The following is a 15267-nucleotide window of genomic DNA, read 5'->3' as shown; positions in this document are numbered from 1 at the left end:
AGAAAAGAGGAACCCAATTTATTCCAGATAAAACTCTAAAAAGCCATAACTGCCAAGCAGTGGTGGGTTTTTTGTTGTTGTATTTTTGTTTTGTTTTTTCACCTTAAACCACTGAGTTTTGTTTAAAATGGCTTAGAAGAATGGTTATTACCCTGAATTTTTATCTAGCCAGATTGTCAATTCCCTGAGGATAGAAACAACTCTGAATCCCCTATGGTACCTGGTGACTGCCTTGCAAAGTGCTTAACACACTGAGGGCATTGAGGCATGTTTCTTTCATGGATTGATTGACTGAGGATATAAATTCTAACACATGGAAATATTGTAAGCCAGTTTTATAAATCTTACTGTTGTTTTGTTTTTAGTTTGCAGTTTTTCACTAGAGAATTATAATCATTTGTTTCATTTTCTGTGGAGTAGGCTTTTCAATTTTTTTCTACATTACTCATGAACTCTCTTTCATTAAACAAATAACTACTTGAATGGAATAGCAAGCAAAAAAGTGAGACAGAAAAGAAAATATATTAGCCACCTATGATTTGGTCTACTTAAATAGCTTAAGTAATCATTTCTAATTTGGCATTTAGGAAAGATTCCTCATGATCAGCTAGTTGTAAAGAGGTATTTCTTTTAAAGCAGTTTGTACTGGCATAAAATTGTTAGTTAATGGTATAGTAATGGTTAAATACGTCTTAGTATTGAGTAACCCATTTCTCAGTGTGCCATCAGAAACGAGAGTAATGCGTATTGACTCCAACAAATTCCACTATTTTGAGAGATTCATGAATCACTAATCAGAAACTACCCAAGAGTCATATGTACTATATGTATGTATGTTTCTGTATTTCATTGATAGATTTCAATATCCTAGTATGTAACAATGGGGTTGCAAAATTGGGCCTGAAGGCCAGATTCAGCAGGAGGGCAATTTGTGTGTATACAATTAGAAGATTAAAAAAAAAGAAATATAGAAATTAATACCTTTAAAGTGCATGAGTTTTCAAGTGCAACATAGTTCTCTCTCTTCCCTACTGCCTTCCACCCAATCCACCATATACTTGTCTGAATTTGTAAGGTATCAGGGTTTGCATTTCCTGGCCTGATGATATGACACTTGCCTTATTACAAATGAATATTAAGAATAAAATTAATTTCCTTAGTGAGTACATCAAGGAAATTAAACAAACAAGTCACAATCCACATAAACTCCACAAAGAAATCACATACAGGAAGAGCAGGTAACAAAAATATTAGAAAAATCCTATGAAAATCACTTTACTATAAACAGAGAAAAAAATAATATGGCTATGTGGACTATTTTGCTTTAAAACTTTACTATGCACTAATTTTTTCAATAAAAATTCAAAAAATTCTTTGAATAAAATTTTATTATACTATTTCCTTCATTTGAAAGACAAATCCAATGACACTATTTCCATAAATCTCAAGTTTTAAAAAGAATGTGGACTAAATTCAGTTTAATTTCATTCTGATTAATTACTGGGAAATGTACAGAACCTCTTACTGGAGGTGAGAATATTAAAAGTTATAAAACATTGAAAGCATCTCAGAGCCAAACCAATCACTAATTTTAACTCTCATGATGTCCTGATGGACATGATAGGAAATATGCACAAGACCAGCCCTGGTTTGGTTGGGTCACATATGGGCATAAGTAAAGTCCCGATCTTCTCTCCAAACCAGGCAATCTTCAACCAGACAGACAGCTTTCACACAGAACCAGATATTCCTCCCTACCTGTCTACTCCTTTCTTGCCCTCAAACTGAGAATTCCTGAGAAAATGATACATTTATTTCAAATATAGAACTGAATTTCAATGCTGGTCCTTGGGAAAGTTACTGAATATTTCTGGCTCTTGCTCTCTGTATAGGTAAAATAGAGACAGAACCAGCAACTTCTGGGGTTTAATGTGGGGATAAAATGATCAATCACAGGGGCCAAGTACCTGGAACCTAGAACAGAGCAGGAACTTGGTATGTATTAGTAGAGGGTAAAAGTGAGGGAGAGGGAGGTTTCTTTGAGCCTTCTTCTAGAAGCCCCAACAAAGTACTATTTTTCTAATATAACAGCTTATAATATAGATTACTGCAGGAAATACAGAAGAATGAAACAGGTCTTTTATCTTCGCAACTGGGAGGAAAGTTAGCATAATATCAAGCTCTCCAGTAATAACCAAACCTAATATGCAACAGCCAAATGAAAAACTTTTTTTTTTAAATTTTAACTTGCTTAAAATTCAGCTTCCTTTACTCCCTTTTTATTTCCACCATCTTTGCCTATGTTTGTTTCACTACCCCCTACATGTCATCAGAGTGTCTGACTACTGCCGCCAAGTTTCAGTGTAAGTTTTTGTGAAGGAAGAATCATTTCTACTCAGTTTACATCACATTGCATTTTACCTAGTCCTGAAATTTCTAATAACATCTTAGTAATAATTTAAAAATCAAAACTTGGATTTAAACCCTATATATACCTCAGTGAAATTTCATTTCATTTCATTTCATTTCATTTCAATCAATATCATATCAATATCATTTCTAAAGTTTCCTAAAAGAAAAAAGCAAAACCAAAAATGTCAAAATTCTGGTCACTGAAGTATCTCAAGTCGTAAAATAACTTCCCATATCTTCCAAATACCCCATGAATTGAGTCAGTAATAATAGCTATGGTAAACTTTTGGTCACAGACCCTGTTTGTTGCCTATTCCCAAAATTTATGCCTCCCGTCTTCTTTACCAAAAGGATCTTAACTTCGTTCAGAGTGACAAAATGCCTGGTTAAACATAAACAGCTTCAGCTATTCAGTTGAAGTGATGGATGGTCATGTGATACCTTTTGGACCACGGAGCTGAGGCAGAAACAACTTTGTAGGGCTTCTGAGAAAGCTTTTAAAGGGGCAGATTCAGCTGGCATACGCTTATGTGTATTTTGCTTTTATCTCTTTGCCTTGTCCTACTTCCTGTCTGAAACATGGACATGGTGCCTAAAGGAGGGACAGTCATCTTGTGACCATGAAGTTAAAAGCTAAAGAGGGTCAGAGCAGGAAGCCAGAGGAAGTTTGGTCCTTTGCATCATCCTTAAACAGCTGAACTTGCTCCAGACTGCCTGCCTCATGTTTCATGAGAAAATAAATCTATATTTCTAAACAGGGAAGCTGACAAACCCCATAGTAAATTCAGAAAGCAATAGAGTGAATGCATCAAAAATTTACATGGTTAAAGTAACAGCTTTAATAACCTCATCAAAATTGTGTACCAATAAATCATTTAGAAAGTACAGTTTCTTGATAATATTTAAGAAATCATCATGCCTCATGTGTAATCTTGTATATTTCCAAGATTATTTTATTAAGCGGACTTCTTCCAGTTTCCTACTTAAAGTATCATTGAAACTTGGTGGGGTTAGAAGCATGACTAGTAGAGAGTACTGACACAGTATTTCTTGTTCAAAAGAAATGGACTAGGTAGGAGGTAAAGGGCATACTGTAAGTAAATTATTCATATGTTTATAAAACTCATAAACTATATGATAGAATCAGAGAAGAAAAATTTGGGTAAGAATAAAAGAAGAAAATCAATTTTTATTATTAAATAATTATATTACACGCTATCTGACCAGGGAAAGGAATCAGTAGAAGTATGATTTCTTAAACAAATTGCCAAATTATAGCAAAGACAAGATATATTAGTAATAAGGGAAGGGATGGGGAATATGATCTGAACCATGTCTTTTAATGATATTCATGTCTGCCTATAAGTTTTTTTCCCTACAAAAAGCAGAGAAGCTGATAAACACTCTATTTGTTTCATCAGGTTGAATAGAATAGGTTGGACTTATTCTGAAGAAAGAGAAAATCAATTTGCAGAATTCGATTCATTTTGGCAAAGATTTATTTAGCATTTACAATGTGCTTGGCACTGTGTTAGAGGATGAGATTACAAACATGAAAAAAATGCATCTCCGACCTCCAAGGGTTTAGAGTTTGAGACTAAACTAGAGAAGTAGGGAAATATCTATAATAAAATATGGTATAAAGCAACTTTGTAACTAATACATGTAAGAAAATAAAGGTATATATCCTGAAAATACATATGTGTGAGAAATTATTTCTTTTTGAAGAGTGAGAAAAGACCCAAGGGGTAGGGCCTTGAAGTAGGGGTTTGGCAACTAGGTAAGGGATAGTGGGAATGTCCTAAACAAGATGGAAAATAGAGGAACAAAGGCAAATAAAAGTCAACAATCTATAAACATTTGTGAATGAATTCATGAATAAGTGAAAAGCAAGCAGCAAGGAGCAATTCATGGCTATAATGTATCAAGTATATGATAATGCATAGAACCAGTCTAGAAAAAAGGTTTTTGTGCCAGGCTGAGAGGATGAAGAACAGGTTAATTTTTCACGTTCTTAGAGCAGAGGAACACAACACCATCAGATTAGAGGGGTTTATAGGTAAAGACTGTAGAATTGGATCAGGAAAAGGTGATGAAAACCTTGGATAAGGGTTGGGAGAGGTAAATAACTTTGGTTTGAAACATGTTGATCCAGGTTGCGATGCCCCAGTAGGTAACTGGAAACACACACCTGGAGACTAGGCTAAAGGAGGCACTTGATAGTGTTTCATACTGTTTTGGTCTGCAGATATCACACACTTATGCAGTTCCTACTATGTGTCAAACTCTGGAAATATGAAGAAAAATAAGACATGGTCCTAGTTCTCAAGGAGCTTGCAGAAATTATTATTTAATATGTACAAACAATAATAGAAGTGTTTACAAGATATAGAAGTAATATATAGAAGGGAATAAATTAATTCCTCATGCTAAGTGTTGGGGCATATCAGAGGAAACATCATAGAGTAGTTTTGAGAAAAAAGGAAGGCAAAATCTGTGTGGAGACATAAAGCAATGCTAGAGGAACTATTGCTGCTCCTATAAGATGTAAAAAGCAGGTGGTGGACAGAGAGATCAGAGGCCACTGAAGCAGGCACTATTTTCAAAAGGTTTCTAATATCTAAAGCTGGGCTTCTTAACCTTTTTTGTTCCACAGGCCTCTTTGCCACTCAAGTACAAACCATGGACCCCTTACTAAGCCCACACTATACTGTGTATAATTTAATAAATAATCACCCATAATTTAATATATAATCTTGTTCCCACAAGAATAATGTTGTTTTTTTAAAATTTCAATTCAAGCTCACAGATTCCTTGTAAAGAACCCCTGATCTAAATGAAGGCCAATGGAGCATAGTGGGCATATACTGAGAACTTTAGCAAGCAATCTTTAACAAGATAAGAAGAGAATGAGTGGTGACGCTGATTAAGGGAAATAAATTCTTCCAAAATAAATGGAAAACAAATGATATCCGAGTTTGTGAGAAACTAAAACTTTAGTAATATTTTAATCATTAATTAATATTTTAAATGTCTATTACATACTAGGCTCTATGAGAAGTAGGTGGAATATGGAGTGAATGGTTTTATTCTTTGTATTGATTTTGTTTTTATAAAGACTTTCTATTAAAGAACATGCCATGGCCTTTCCATGAGATAACAGATTTTCCAGATATCAGCACATCACAATGTTCAATGTGTTCCTTGGTTTGTCACTTGAAAACATGTGGAAACACTAAGTGAAGAAGCAAGGTGGCAGCTTTTACAGCACACAAGTGTTAGCAACAGAAGTGTAGGAATTTGTAAATTGTGGAAAGGAATTTTCTGTCTATTTTTTGTTATCAAAGTGCTTAAACACTAGGCACTATAAGTTCTATGTATATATTGATGAAACTATAAAATTAGGCATGATCAAACAATGAAACCTTTTATTAAATAGCCCCTAAGTACTTACAGCCACACTGGATGTTCTTCAATACCTATAACTGTAAACAGAACGTAGACTGAGGGTTTCTAATTTGAGGAATAAAATTCTAAAGTCAGAATTCCTGAGCCAAACCAATCAAAACCTGGTGGTTATTAAAAGAAAGCCTCCACTCTCCTACTGAATGAGGTTTGGGGATTCTTCATTCCTAAGACCTTGTCTTCCCCCATGCAACTTCTACTCTGAAGGAAATCTCCCTGTAATTTATTAATGCAAATTGAGATTTGCATTCAAGAAGAAGGCCAATATTAAGATATGGAGCCTCTCTCAATTCTTCAAATAAAATATCACCCATGAAAGTAAGGGGAACTTGATTGTTCATTTTGGATTTTCCTCATAAGTGCCAAATTGTAAGATCTAGAAGAGTGGTACCTTAAATTTCACAGATGTTGAAGACTGGATTATTTGCAAAAAGTCCCAAAGTTCCAAGACATTACACCTGTGTAACTCTTAGCAGCATAAAACTGATTCAAACGTGCTGGGAGGCTGCTCTAGACTTTAGAGTGCTGACTTCCCATGCACATAACCTAATAGAGCTTTGTTATTCCCTGCTTGGCCTCTCTCCTGAGACACGGAAAATTGTTTCTTAAAAAAAAAAGTACATTAAGCAAGAGGTAAGTTTTATTGAAAGTTGGAAAGTTACTTAGCTTGTGTAAAACTCTGCCCAAGACAACTCTATTTTAATTTGGAAGAAAGATAGTATATGGAAGAAGCCTTTCCATATTCTTGAAATGGGAATTTCTTGAAATTGAGGTTTCCTAAAGATTGCAGGATACATAACTTCTGAACATCAAGAATCTACTAAAATGAGTTCTTACGAGTCTCAGAGAACATACTTTACATTAAAAACATCTACTATACGATAGTAATTTGCTAGCAGTTATTATGCACCTCTGGGAAAAGTAACTTAGTGGACAACCATAATTCAACTTAAAATCACATTAGATTCTTACAACTGAACTATATGATTTCATATTAAGGCACGGTGACAAATATTTTTGAAAGAACAATTCATTACACTTTTGTCTGTCCTTTTCAAATGCTGTGCTTCCAAATTCAGTTTTACTAAAATCGGTCAACAGAAAAATCTCATAATTGGAACAATTTAAAATCAGCTTGGATAAACTGGTCCTTTACTACAACCACCCCAAGCAATTCTAAGGAATGATTATTCATTTCTTAAAGGTCTTTCTGGGAAATCTGATGAAAAGGTTTAAGGCTCAATGAAACAATCCCAATGATGACTTAAAGGACCACTAAAAAATGCCATTAGAGAAGATTTCTACCACTAAATGAAATGCTTCAGTGTTCTAGGTCCTTCTAAATAGTTGAGATATGCAAGAGTAAAGTTGCTTACACACTAATACCACAACCTGAAAGAACCTGAACGAAACTATTCTCAGAGCAAGATAAAGACTAAATATCAGATACTGAATTGTAAGAAGTAATATAGTTTCATTATTTTGTTAGTGAAATGATACATTAGAATATCTTTTAGGTTCCAAGATAGAATTAAATAGCTATACGTATTTAAAGTTACCCCTTTCTTAATGTGGGAAAGAGGAAGATAAAGTAAAATGGATGAGATTATATGATGAGAGAAGAAATGGGGAGAATAATAAAGGAAGAAAGAGTACAGTAGAAAAGATGAAAGTAGTTTTTAAGAAAAACCAAGTAGAAATGTAGAATGCAGGATGATGGAAAAATATTAATAGACTTCACAGAGGAAGCACAGAGAATCTTAAGTATAAGTGAATTTCAATATAATTTAACTTTTTGTCTTTAATCATGTACTAACACCGTTCTTCATTTTGTCATTCAATTTAGCTTGTACAGCACCTCTAAACATCTTAAGATAAAATTCACAGCCTAAGTCTTAAATCCTATAGAGAGCTCCCATAACAATATTAATGTTCTATTTCATTTTTACTTTCACTTTAGTTAAGGCAGTGAAGTCAAGGGAATAGATATTTAAAATCCTAATGGATTACAGAAAGAAGCCAGTGCTTGAGTAGTTAAGAAAACAGAAAATTTGACCTCCTGAAAGCAGTTTTCTACCATATTTAATTTATGGGAAACCTGTATTATATTTACAGTATACATTTGCTTTTATAACTGTACACTCACAGCAATGTGAGAAGCAAAGAACATTTACTAATTCTCCATTTTCTATTTAACATTCATGCTAAAATAGCACTTTTCCATTCAGTACTGATCACTTTAGTATTGTAGATTCTTAAGAATTTCTGGTGAATAGTTAAGAAGAAGAGGAATTAAAGATCAATATTGCAGTCCAATTAAACAGTGTTTATGTATGAAATTGTTCATTTTCATGGACATTGCTTGATTTGGATGGCAAGTCACATCTTTTAAGAATTCTACCTTTCCTTGACATTCCTTGATTAAAAGCTACATTGATTGCTTTATTCGCTCTTTTTTCTTCTATTTCATTTTGTTCTTGCTTCGAAAAAAATGTGGATGATACTGAGCTCCTCTTTGTAAGTTATCTTTTTCACAAATCTCTATTTTCCTGGTTACATCTCTCATTTCTGGATTATTTGACACATATTTGTCTCTTGTCTTGACCCTTCTGTCAAGCTCTGTTGCTAATTTTCTAAAGGCTCACTATTTCTACTAAGTTGTCTTGCTATGATCTGGAACTGAACACGTCTAAACCTCATTTCATAATCATGCCTATCTAAATGGTCTCTTAAGGATTATCCTTATTCCAGAATCCTCACAACTTCCTTCCTCCCCACACATCCTCCAAATGCAATATTGCTAAACAGACCTTCAAAAACACTGCTTTAATCATATTACTTCCTTATCAAAAACTTTTAATAGCCTCCAATGCCTAAACCTTAAAGTACAGATTCATTAGCTTGGCATTTCAGGTTCTCCACAATCAATAATGTATATGACCAGCCCCTCCAATACATTTTGTTTCATATAAAACCTCTGTGCTGGTCAAAACAAACTACTTACACTTGCTTAATTAGACTCTCAATTTTATACCTCTACATCAATGATGATACCTTTAAAAAGATTCATCAAAAATACCCTTTGCTTTCTGTACCAAACTCCCTTTCCTTAAACCCAGGATAGATGTTCCCTTCTCTAAACTGATCCCTCTGAGATCCTTTTAAATGCATAGTCCACTTTCTGCCATTCCCATTCCCACTCCCATACCTCATCCATTATAGCCTGAAATGTATTTATTTGTGTCCAAGTCTTACCATCTCTTCAACTAGTTATGTCACTAAGGACTTTTCTTCAGTTCTCTGCATTATATTACATATGACAAATAATCACTCAATTTACACTAATAGAATGAAGAGTGTTCTCTTTTTTGCCATAACTCCTCTTGCTTTGTTCTCAGCACAATCTCTTCCACATTCATTGTTTGAACAAGTACTTATTGAACACTACTATTCACTAGACACTGTCTAGACCATGCAGATCAGTGGTATATTCATAGTCCCTGCTGCTTTAAAGCTTACAATTTAGTTGGACCAGACAAAAAATGTAAGTTCATGTGTGTTGAGCATGCAGTACACATGTCACAGGAGAACATAGCAGGGTAAGGTATTCTAGTAGTCCCTGAAACAGTCACTGTTGCTTTCTTTATAATATAGGCATGCTTCACATCATTGGGGTAGCTGGAAATTGTGACATAAACGGAACCATATTATAGAATATTTATCATAATCATGGATTAAATATCAATTTCCTAGAGCCTATCATAATGGCAATAATTTATTAATTCATTACAAGTGCAAGGATTTATACTAGGTACTTTATACAGCACTTTTAAAAATCTTTACCTCGATCTTACAAGATGGGCAAACTTTTTTCCATTTTAGAGTTGAGAAAATTGGCTCCAAGAGATCAAGTTACTCTACTCAGAGTCCTACTAATTAAGGTCAAAGGCAGATTTCAGACCCAAAGGGTTCTTTCTCCTACATGCCATGAGCAAAAATCATATGCAAGTATTCTATGTAAGTATTCTTAGCAGCTGATCACAGGTGGCAGCATCATATTTTAAGAAAAATTATATTCTATAACATTCTTTTAAATTTGCTCATTTCATGCTGCCTTTTAAGAAATTTTCTCCATTGGAATGGGAAAATCAGGACCACACAAGTCATAATCTATCCTTGTCAATAGCTTTAAAAATTAAGCTCTTCTTTTTTGGTGGCTAAGAAATCAAATGTATTAAGACGGCTTAGAAACAGTGTATTAGACTTACTGGTTTTTTTTTTCATGCATAGAAAAAATAAAGAGCAAAGAATACTTTTTTAAAAACTCTCAATTTTCTGTGGCACAATAAATGGTTAATCAAATCTATGTTTTAAATTTCTGGTAGTGCTGCTTTTAAGTATTTGGAACAAAATGCATTTTAGCAGCTCTCTAATGTGTACATACTAGATATTGTTGAAAGGAAATATTCAATTTATCACTGCATAAAAGGAATTTTATTATTGCTTAAAACATATTTTGTAATGTCCAATTCTATATCCCACAATAGTTTACTGTTTATATTTTTTACATTATTCTTGATTATTTTCATATAATATAAAATTTTAGAATTGCTGATTAGTTTACTACAGACAAAATTCTGGTTTTGTCTGCTAACCAAATTTTAACATTATGTCATAAGAGATTAGAAATGTTGTTAAATAGCATTATATTAGTATATTTTCATGTGTATTATTAAAGTAAATACACAGGTAAAATACTTCTACATGTAACTTTCATTTCTCCTAAAAGCAATTTATAAAATTATTTCAAGGCATTAAGCAAAACAAAGCTTCTTTAGATATTGTACAAAGTATTTGTACAATGGTATTGATGTATATGGGATTAAATCCTTTGGCATGCTAAAAAAAAGTACTGAAAACTTAGTACTGAAAACAAGCAAAAATAATCTTTAACTCATAGATTAATATACAAGCTAATCCTAAAAATGTAAGCTAAAGATACCTATCACTGACTTCAAAAACACAAAATATATCTTTAACCACAGAATGTTAGATCTTGTCCATCAGTTACCTCAATGCCTTCATTTTAAAAATGTTCGTCACTTCCTCAAACATATAACTAGTTTGTGGCAGAATCAGAATAAAACCCCCAATTTTAATTCACTTTTGCGTTTTTACTACTCCATTCATGAACTTTTTAAGACAATAACAAAAAAATTAATTTTAATTACCTATAGAAAAGAGAACCTTATATTAGATATTAACCTACAATGAAGGAAGTGATGACAGTGCTATATACTAATATTCATCTAATATAGCAAAGCAATGGCATTTACCTTAAATTTACGTCTCTGCTCTGCACAGGTGTTGAAGAACCACAAGTCTGTCTCATGGCTGTAAATGTAACAAGAACAATAATGCCACCAATTTTCACACCTAAACTAAATTAAGTAGATTTGTCATAGGCTAGAAAATTGATAATGTATTTTACAAAATATAAATATAAAATTACGGATTATGGAAGTGTGTGTGTGCGCACACGTGCATGTATGTTGTAATTTACTCTTTGTAATCTGGAAAGTTTCATGAAATTGAAACCATTACATATTCTTTTTGGTTAAGTTTCCTCAACTTGAATTACTATGGGTATATCAAGTCTAAGAAAGGCTAAGAGTAAATATGAATACATAAAACAAATTAAAGTGAGGGGCCATCTTCAGCTTCTATTATTATGTTATGTTTTTCTGGGTACACAGTCAGATAGTAAAGAAGAAACATCTGGTAATGTTTAGGTTAATATCAGCTCCCACTTGCATCATCATCTTTATATATTATCCCTTAATATGTCATTAATCAATGTACCTACTGATTGGACTTATACATTGCTGTTTCATGTAATGAATAGAATATGCAAACATGTTTCAAATACATATATTCACATATCTATTCATGAAAGTGAAATCACTACACAATTGGTACGCAAGCTTGTCAGATGTGATGTTTTTTCTTTCTTGTTTGCATAAGACATGCTAATATCTATGCCATTTGCAGCACAAAAACCTGGAAAATGTAAATGAAAACATAATAGCAGATGAATACTAGTCTGCTAGAAACAGAATGGACCATATCACACTTCAGATCTGGTTATCACCTTGAAAATTTTAAAGAAATCAGGTGAATGTAACAAACAACTGAGTATTGTTCTTGTGACTAGAGCCATCAAAACATTTTTTTAAATGCGTATCTTCTTTCTAATTTTATTAAGTAGTTCTCCATCAAAACTATATTTTAAATGAAAGATACGTAAAATATCTTTTGGTTCTCTACAGATATGGTATGTCTGATATAATGAGAACCATCATGATCTATTAATAGCAAATTCCTATCCCCAAGGGAGATTTTGAAACTTTCTCAATCATCTTTCAGAATTTTTATAAACTATACCAACACTATTATAAATGTCAGTTAAACTTTTAGTAGAAAAAGAACTAGACTAGGAAAGAATCATGTAAAAAACATTTTTAAATGTTAATTTCATATCAAATGGTTTAACTTCTAATGATAATAGTCTATGCTTTTCTTTAACCTAAGTGAAAAATAGTGTAACTCACAGTAAGAAGTAAATACAGATAAAATCATAAGTATTAACTAATATCCCCATTTGAAAATAGATGTGTGTAAGCTTGTATAAAATGCTATCAGATTTTTATTAGATTTCTAATATAATCCCAGCAAGTCTCCAGTTGCTAGGCTTATCAAGTATATGGAATACTAAAAATGTAGGCTTATATCATGTTAATTGCAGTTATTCTGATGAACAAGTAAGTCTTCATTCAGAATTTCTAAGTCCTCATTCATTAAAACAAACCTCTTATTCCTATGATATCTTCGCATGAGGAACCCATTAAAATTACAAAAATAATAATAACGTAATACAGTTTTATAATCCATACTGGAGATATATTCAGATTACTACGCATCACAAAACCCTGAATATAGGGACACAATGAAAGTCATAGCAATGGTCAGCAACTGAAATTGTAAAAAGTTATAAGCTGTTTAACATTTCACGATAAAATACCAAAATTTGGACTGCTCAAATTTTTATTTATTGAACAATTGGTACCGAAGTAACAATTCCTCATTGTAGAGCCATCAATAGCCTCATATATATGTGTGTGTGTTTTTTCCAAGAAAAGTTATGTATATTTAATTAAACAAAGGCAAAACTTGCTTTCCATTGCAACAACAACAAATAGAAAGTGGAAAAACTGAAGCATAGCCATTCTTTCTAGAGGTAGGTTAGTAAACACCAATTAAGAAATTTCTACTGGACGAGGCTATGGAGAAGAAGGAGAAACTATGAATTCCTCTATTTTGTCAAGAGACATGATAAAATAGAATTAGCAGAACATGTATTGTTTTTCAGGTATTTGAAACAATAACCTCTTTTTTACCTTTGGCGTTTATTGCCAGCACATAAACCTCCTATTCTATACCAAAAATGAAAGCAAAATCTCTGCTCTGAAGCCACAGTGACCATAAACATTCCATTTGCTATCTTCTGTGACTTCTATGTAAATTTTTCTCTGTCTTATAAATGAATGGAGGGGCTCTCATGCTATTAGATAACTCAAAATACTACACTGTTATTACTTGGGGAAAATATGATAGTGAAGAAAATGTGTCACTAGGAAGTTATTGATTAAGTTAAGACAAAAGCATGCAAAATTTATTTTACAAAAGAAGAAAATTAAATCTTAGACTGATTCAATAACGGTTTCATTTGCAATCATGGCTATTAAAACGTACCTCCTATCCCCAACTTCCTTTGCTCCCCACAAATGGGTTTGTTCCCAAGGAAATTTATTCTCATCTTATTTTTGTTAGGGACCATAACTTAATCCAGTTTTTTAAATAGTAAGTAGTTTCTGGATTGTATACATTAGTAGCCTCTGTCACACAAACTAAGCTTCCAAAAGTCTTCCTGTAAGACTTAAGTTTCTAACACCTGGTGTACAACTGAAAATGAAAACAGACGCTAGGCCATGAAGAAATTTTTTAAAAATCAGCAGTTTTTGTTAAAACAAAGTGACAAGAAAGATGTTTGTGCCTTTATGAAAAAAATTAAGCTTGATTTACTAGATATGGATGTAACACATGATGCAGGAAAAAGCATTGTTTATTGTTCAATAGACATGATAAATATTTGGCGAGATGTTTTATGCAATTCCAGATTTTACCTTCCTAACATTTTTTTATATACATCCTAGAAATGTTTTTTCTTTTTCCTTCCCAGACAATGTTCTATATATTTTGGTTAGGAAGACTATCTAAAACAATGGTTACATTATATAATTAAAAGTTACTTTAAAAGACACACACACTATCAGATTCACAGGTCAAACAGTGAGTAAGGACAACAAACTCCATAATGTGTTCTTATAACTGTAGCAATAGCAATAACTCACTCCTTGGCAAACTCAAACAGGTTTTTTGGCAACCATGGAGGTTTTCTGCTTTTGTCACTTGGATACAATTGCAGAATTGTGGGCTAAGACAGCTTTGTTTTATTCCACAACATGTTACTGACTTTGCTTCTAAGGAAGAATTTTCACATTTTAACCTACTTTTTTAAAAAATCCTATTAAAATCCCACAAGTGAGTTTTATACAAAAATTGTTATGCATATATATACCAAATGTGGATCTTACAAAATTTTTGCAATGAGTGACATTGTAAAATTTGAGAAAATAATAATTTCTCTTAAGAAGATACAAGTTTTCTTTTTGAATTAAAATTACCTGTACATGTGAATGTAAGTTTCATTTATTAATACATGTATATACACATATATACTCGTATAATACATATGTGTACATACATACACACACTTTGGACCTGTATATTTGTTATCATTATGACATCTTTTAAAATATGAACCCAAGGACAGAAGTGCTTTTACTAACCTGCAGTGGTCTCTGTTTATCACTGCTCTTAGGAGATTTCAGTCCACTTGTTTGCTGCTGTAATAGAAGTTGCCTTGCTGCTTGGAGAGCCTAGAAGTAAAAAGGCAACAATATAAATATAAGTATTTTGTAGAAAGGTAAACTGATTATCAGTTCTTTCTTGGCTAATAGTAAAAGCTTTCAATTTATGAGCACTCCCCCAAAACTCTTTTCTATAGGGAATCATTAAATATTCTCTTTCTTCTAATATGAAAAAAAAAATCACATAGCACACACACATATATATAACTTCACTTAAAATCATGGGAATGCATGTAATCCTACAGGAAATAAAGTTAATTTACTTAAAGTGCTTAAAGAAGAAAAAATCATAAACTGCATCAATAACCTCATTTCCACAAGGAACTTGTCTTTGAGTGTT

At 32.7% G+C, this 15267-nt stretch overlaps 1 protein-coding gene across 28 annotated transcripts in view; it reads right to left on the bottom strand.

Moving 5' to 3' along the window:
- Window positions 1-15267, bottom strand: part of FOXP2 (forkhead box P2) — a 612807-nt gene that overhangs the window by 143435 nt on the left and 454105 nt on the right. For 22 of the 28 annotated variants that reach the window (XM_058297231.2, XM_058297230.2, XM_058297221.2 and 19 more), the window contains one exon: window positions 14847-14936. In XM_058297231.2, the coding sequence (XP_058153214.1) occupies window positions 14847-14936 (90 nt within the window). Of the gene's footprint in view, window positions 1-11213; window positions 11272-14846; window positions 14937-15267 lie in introns of all 28 variants that reach the window. The other 6 variants (XM_071215243.1, XM_071215240.1, XM_071215241.1 and 3 more) reach the window with 1 other exon arrangement.

This window comes from Dasypus novemcinctus, chromosome 5 (assembly GCF_030445035.2).
Source record: "Dasypus novemcinctus isolate mDasNov1 chromosome 5, mDasNov1.1.hap2, whole genome shotgun sequence".
NCBI lineage: Eukaryota > Metazoa > Chordata > Mammalia > Cingulata > Dasypodidae > Dasypus > Dasypus novemcinctus.
This window is presented reverse-complemented; position numbering and strand designations above follow the sequence as displayed.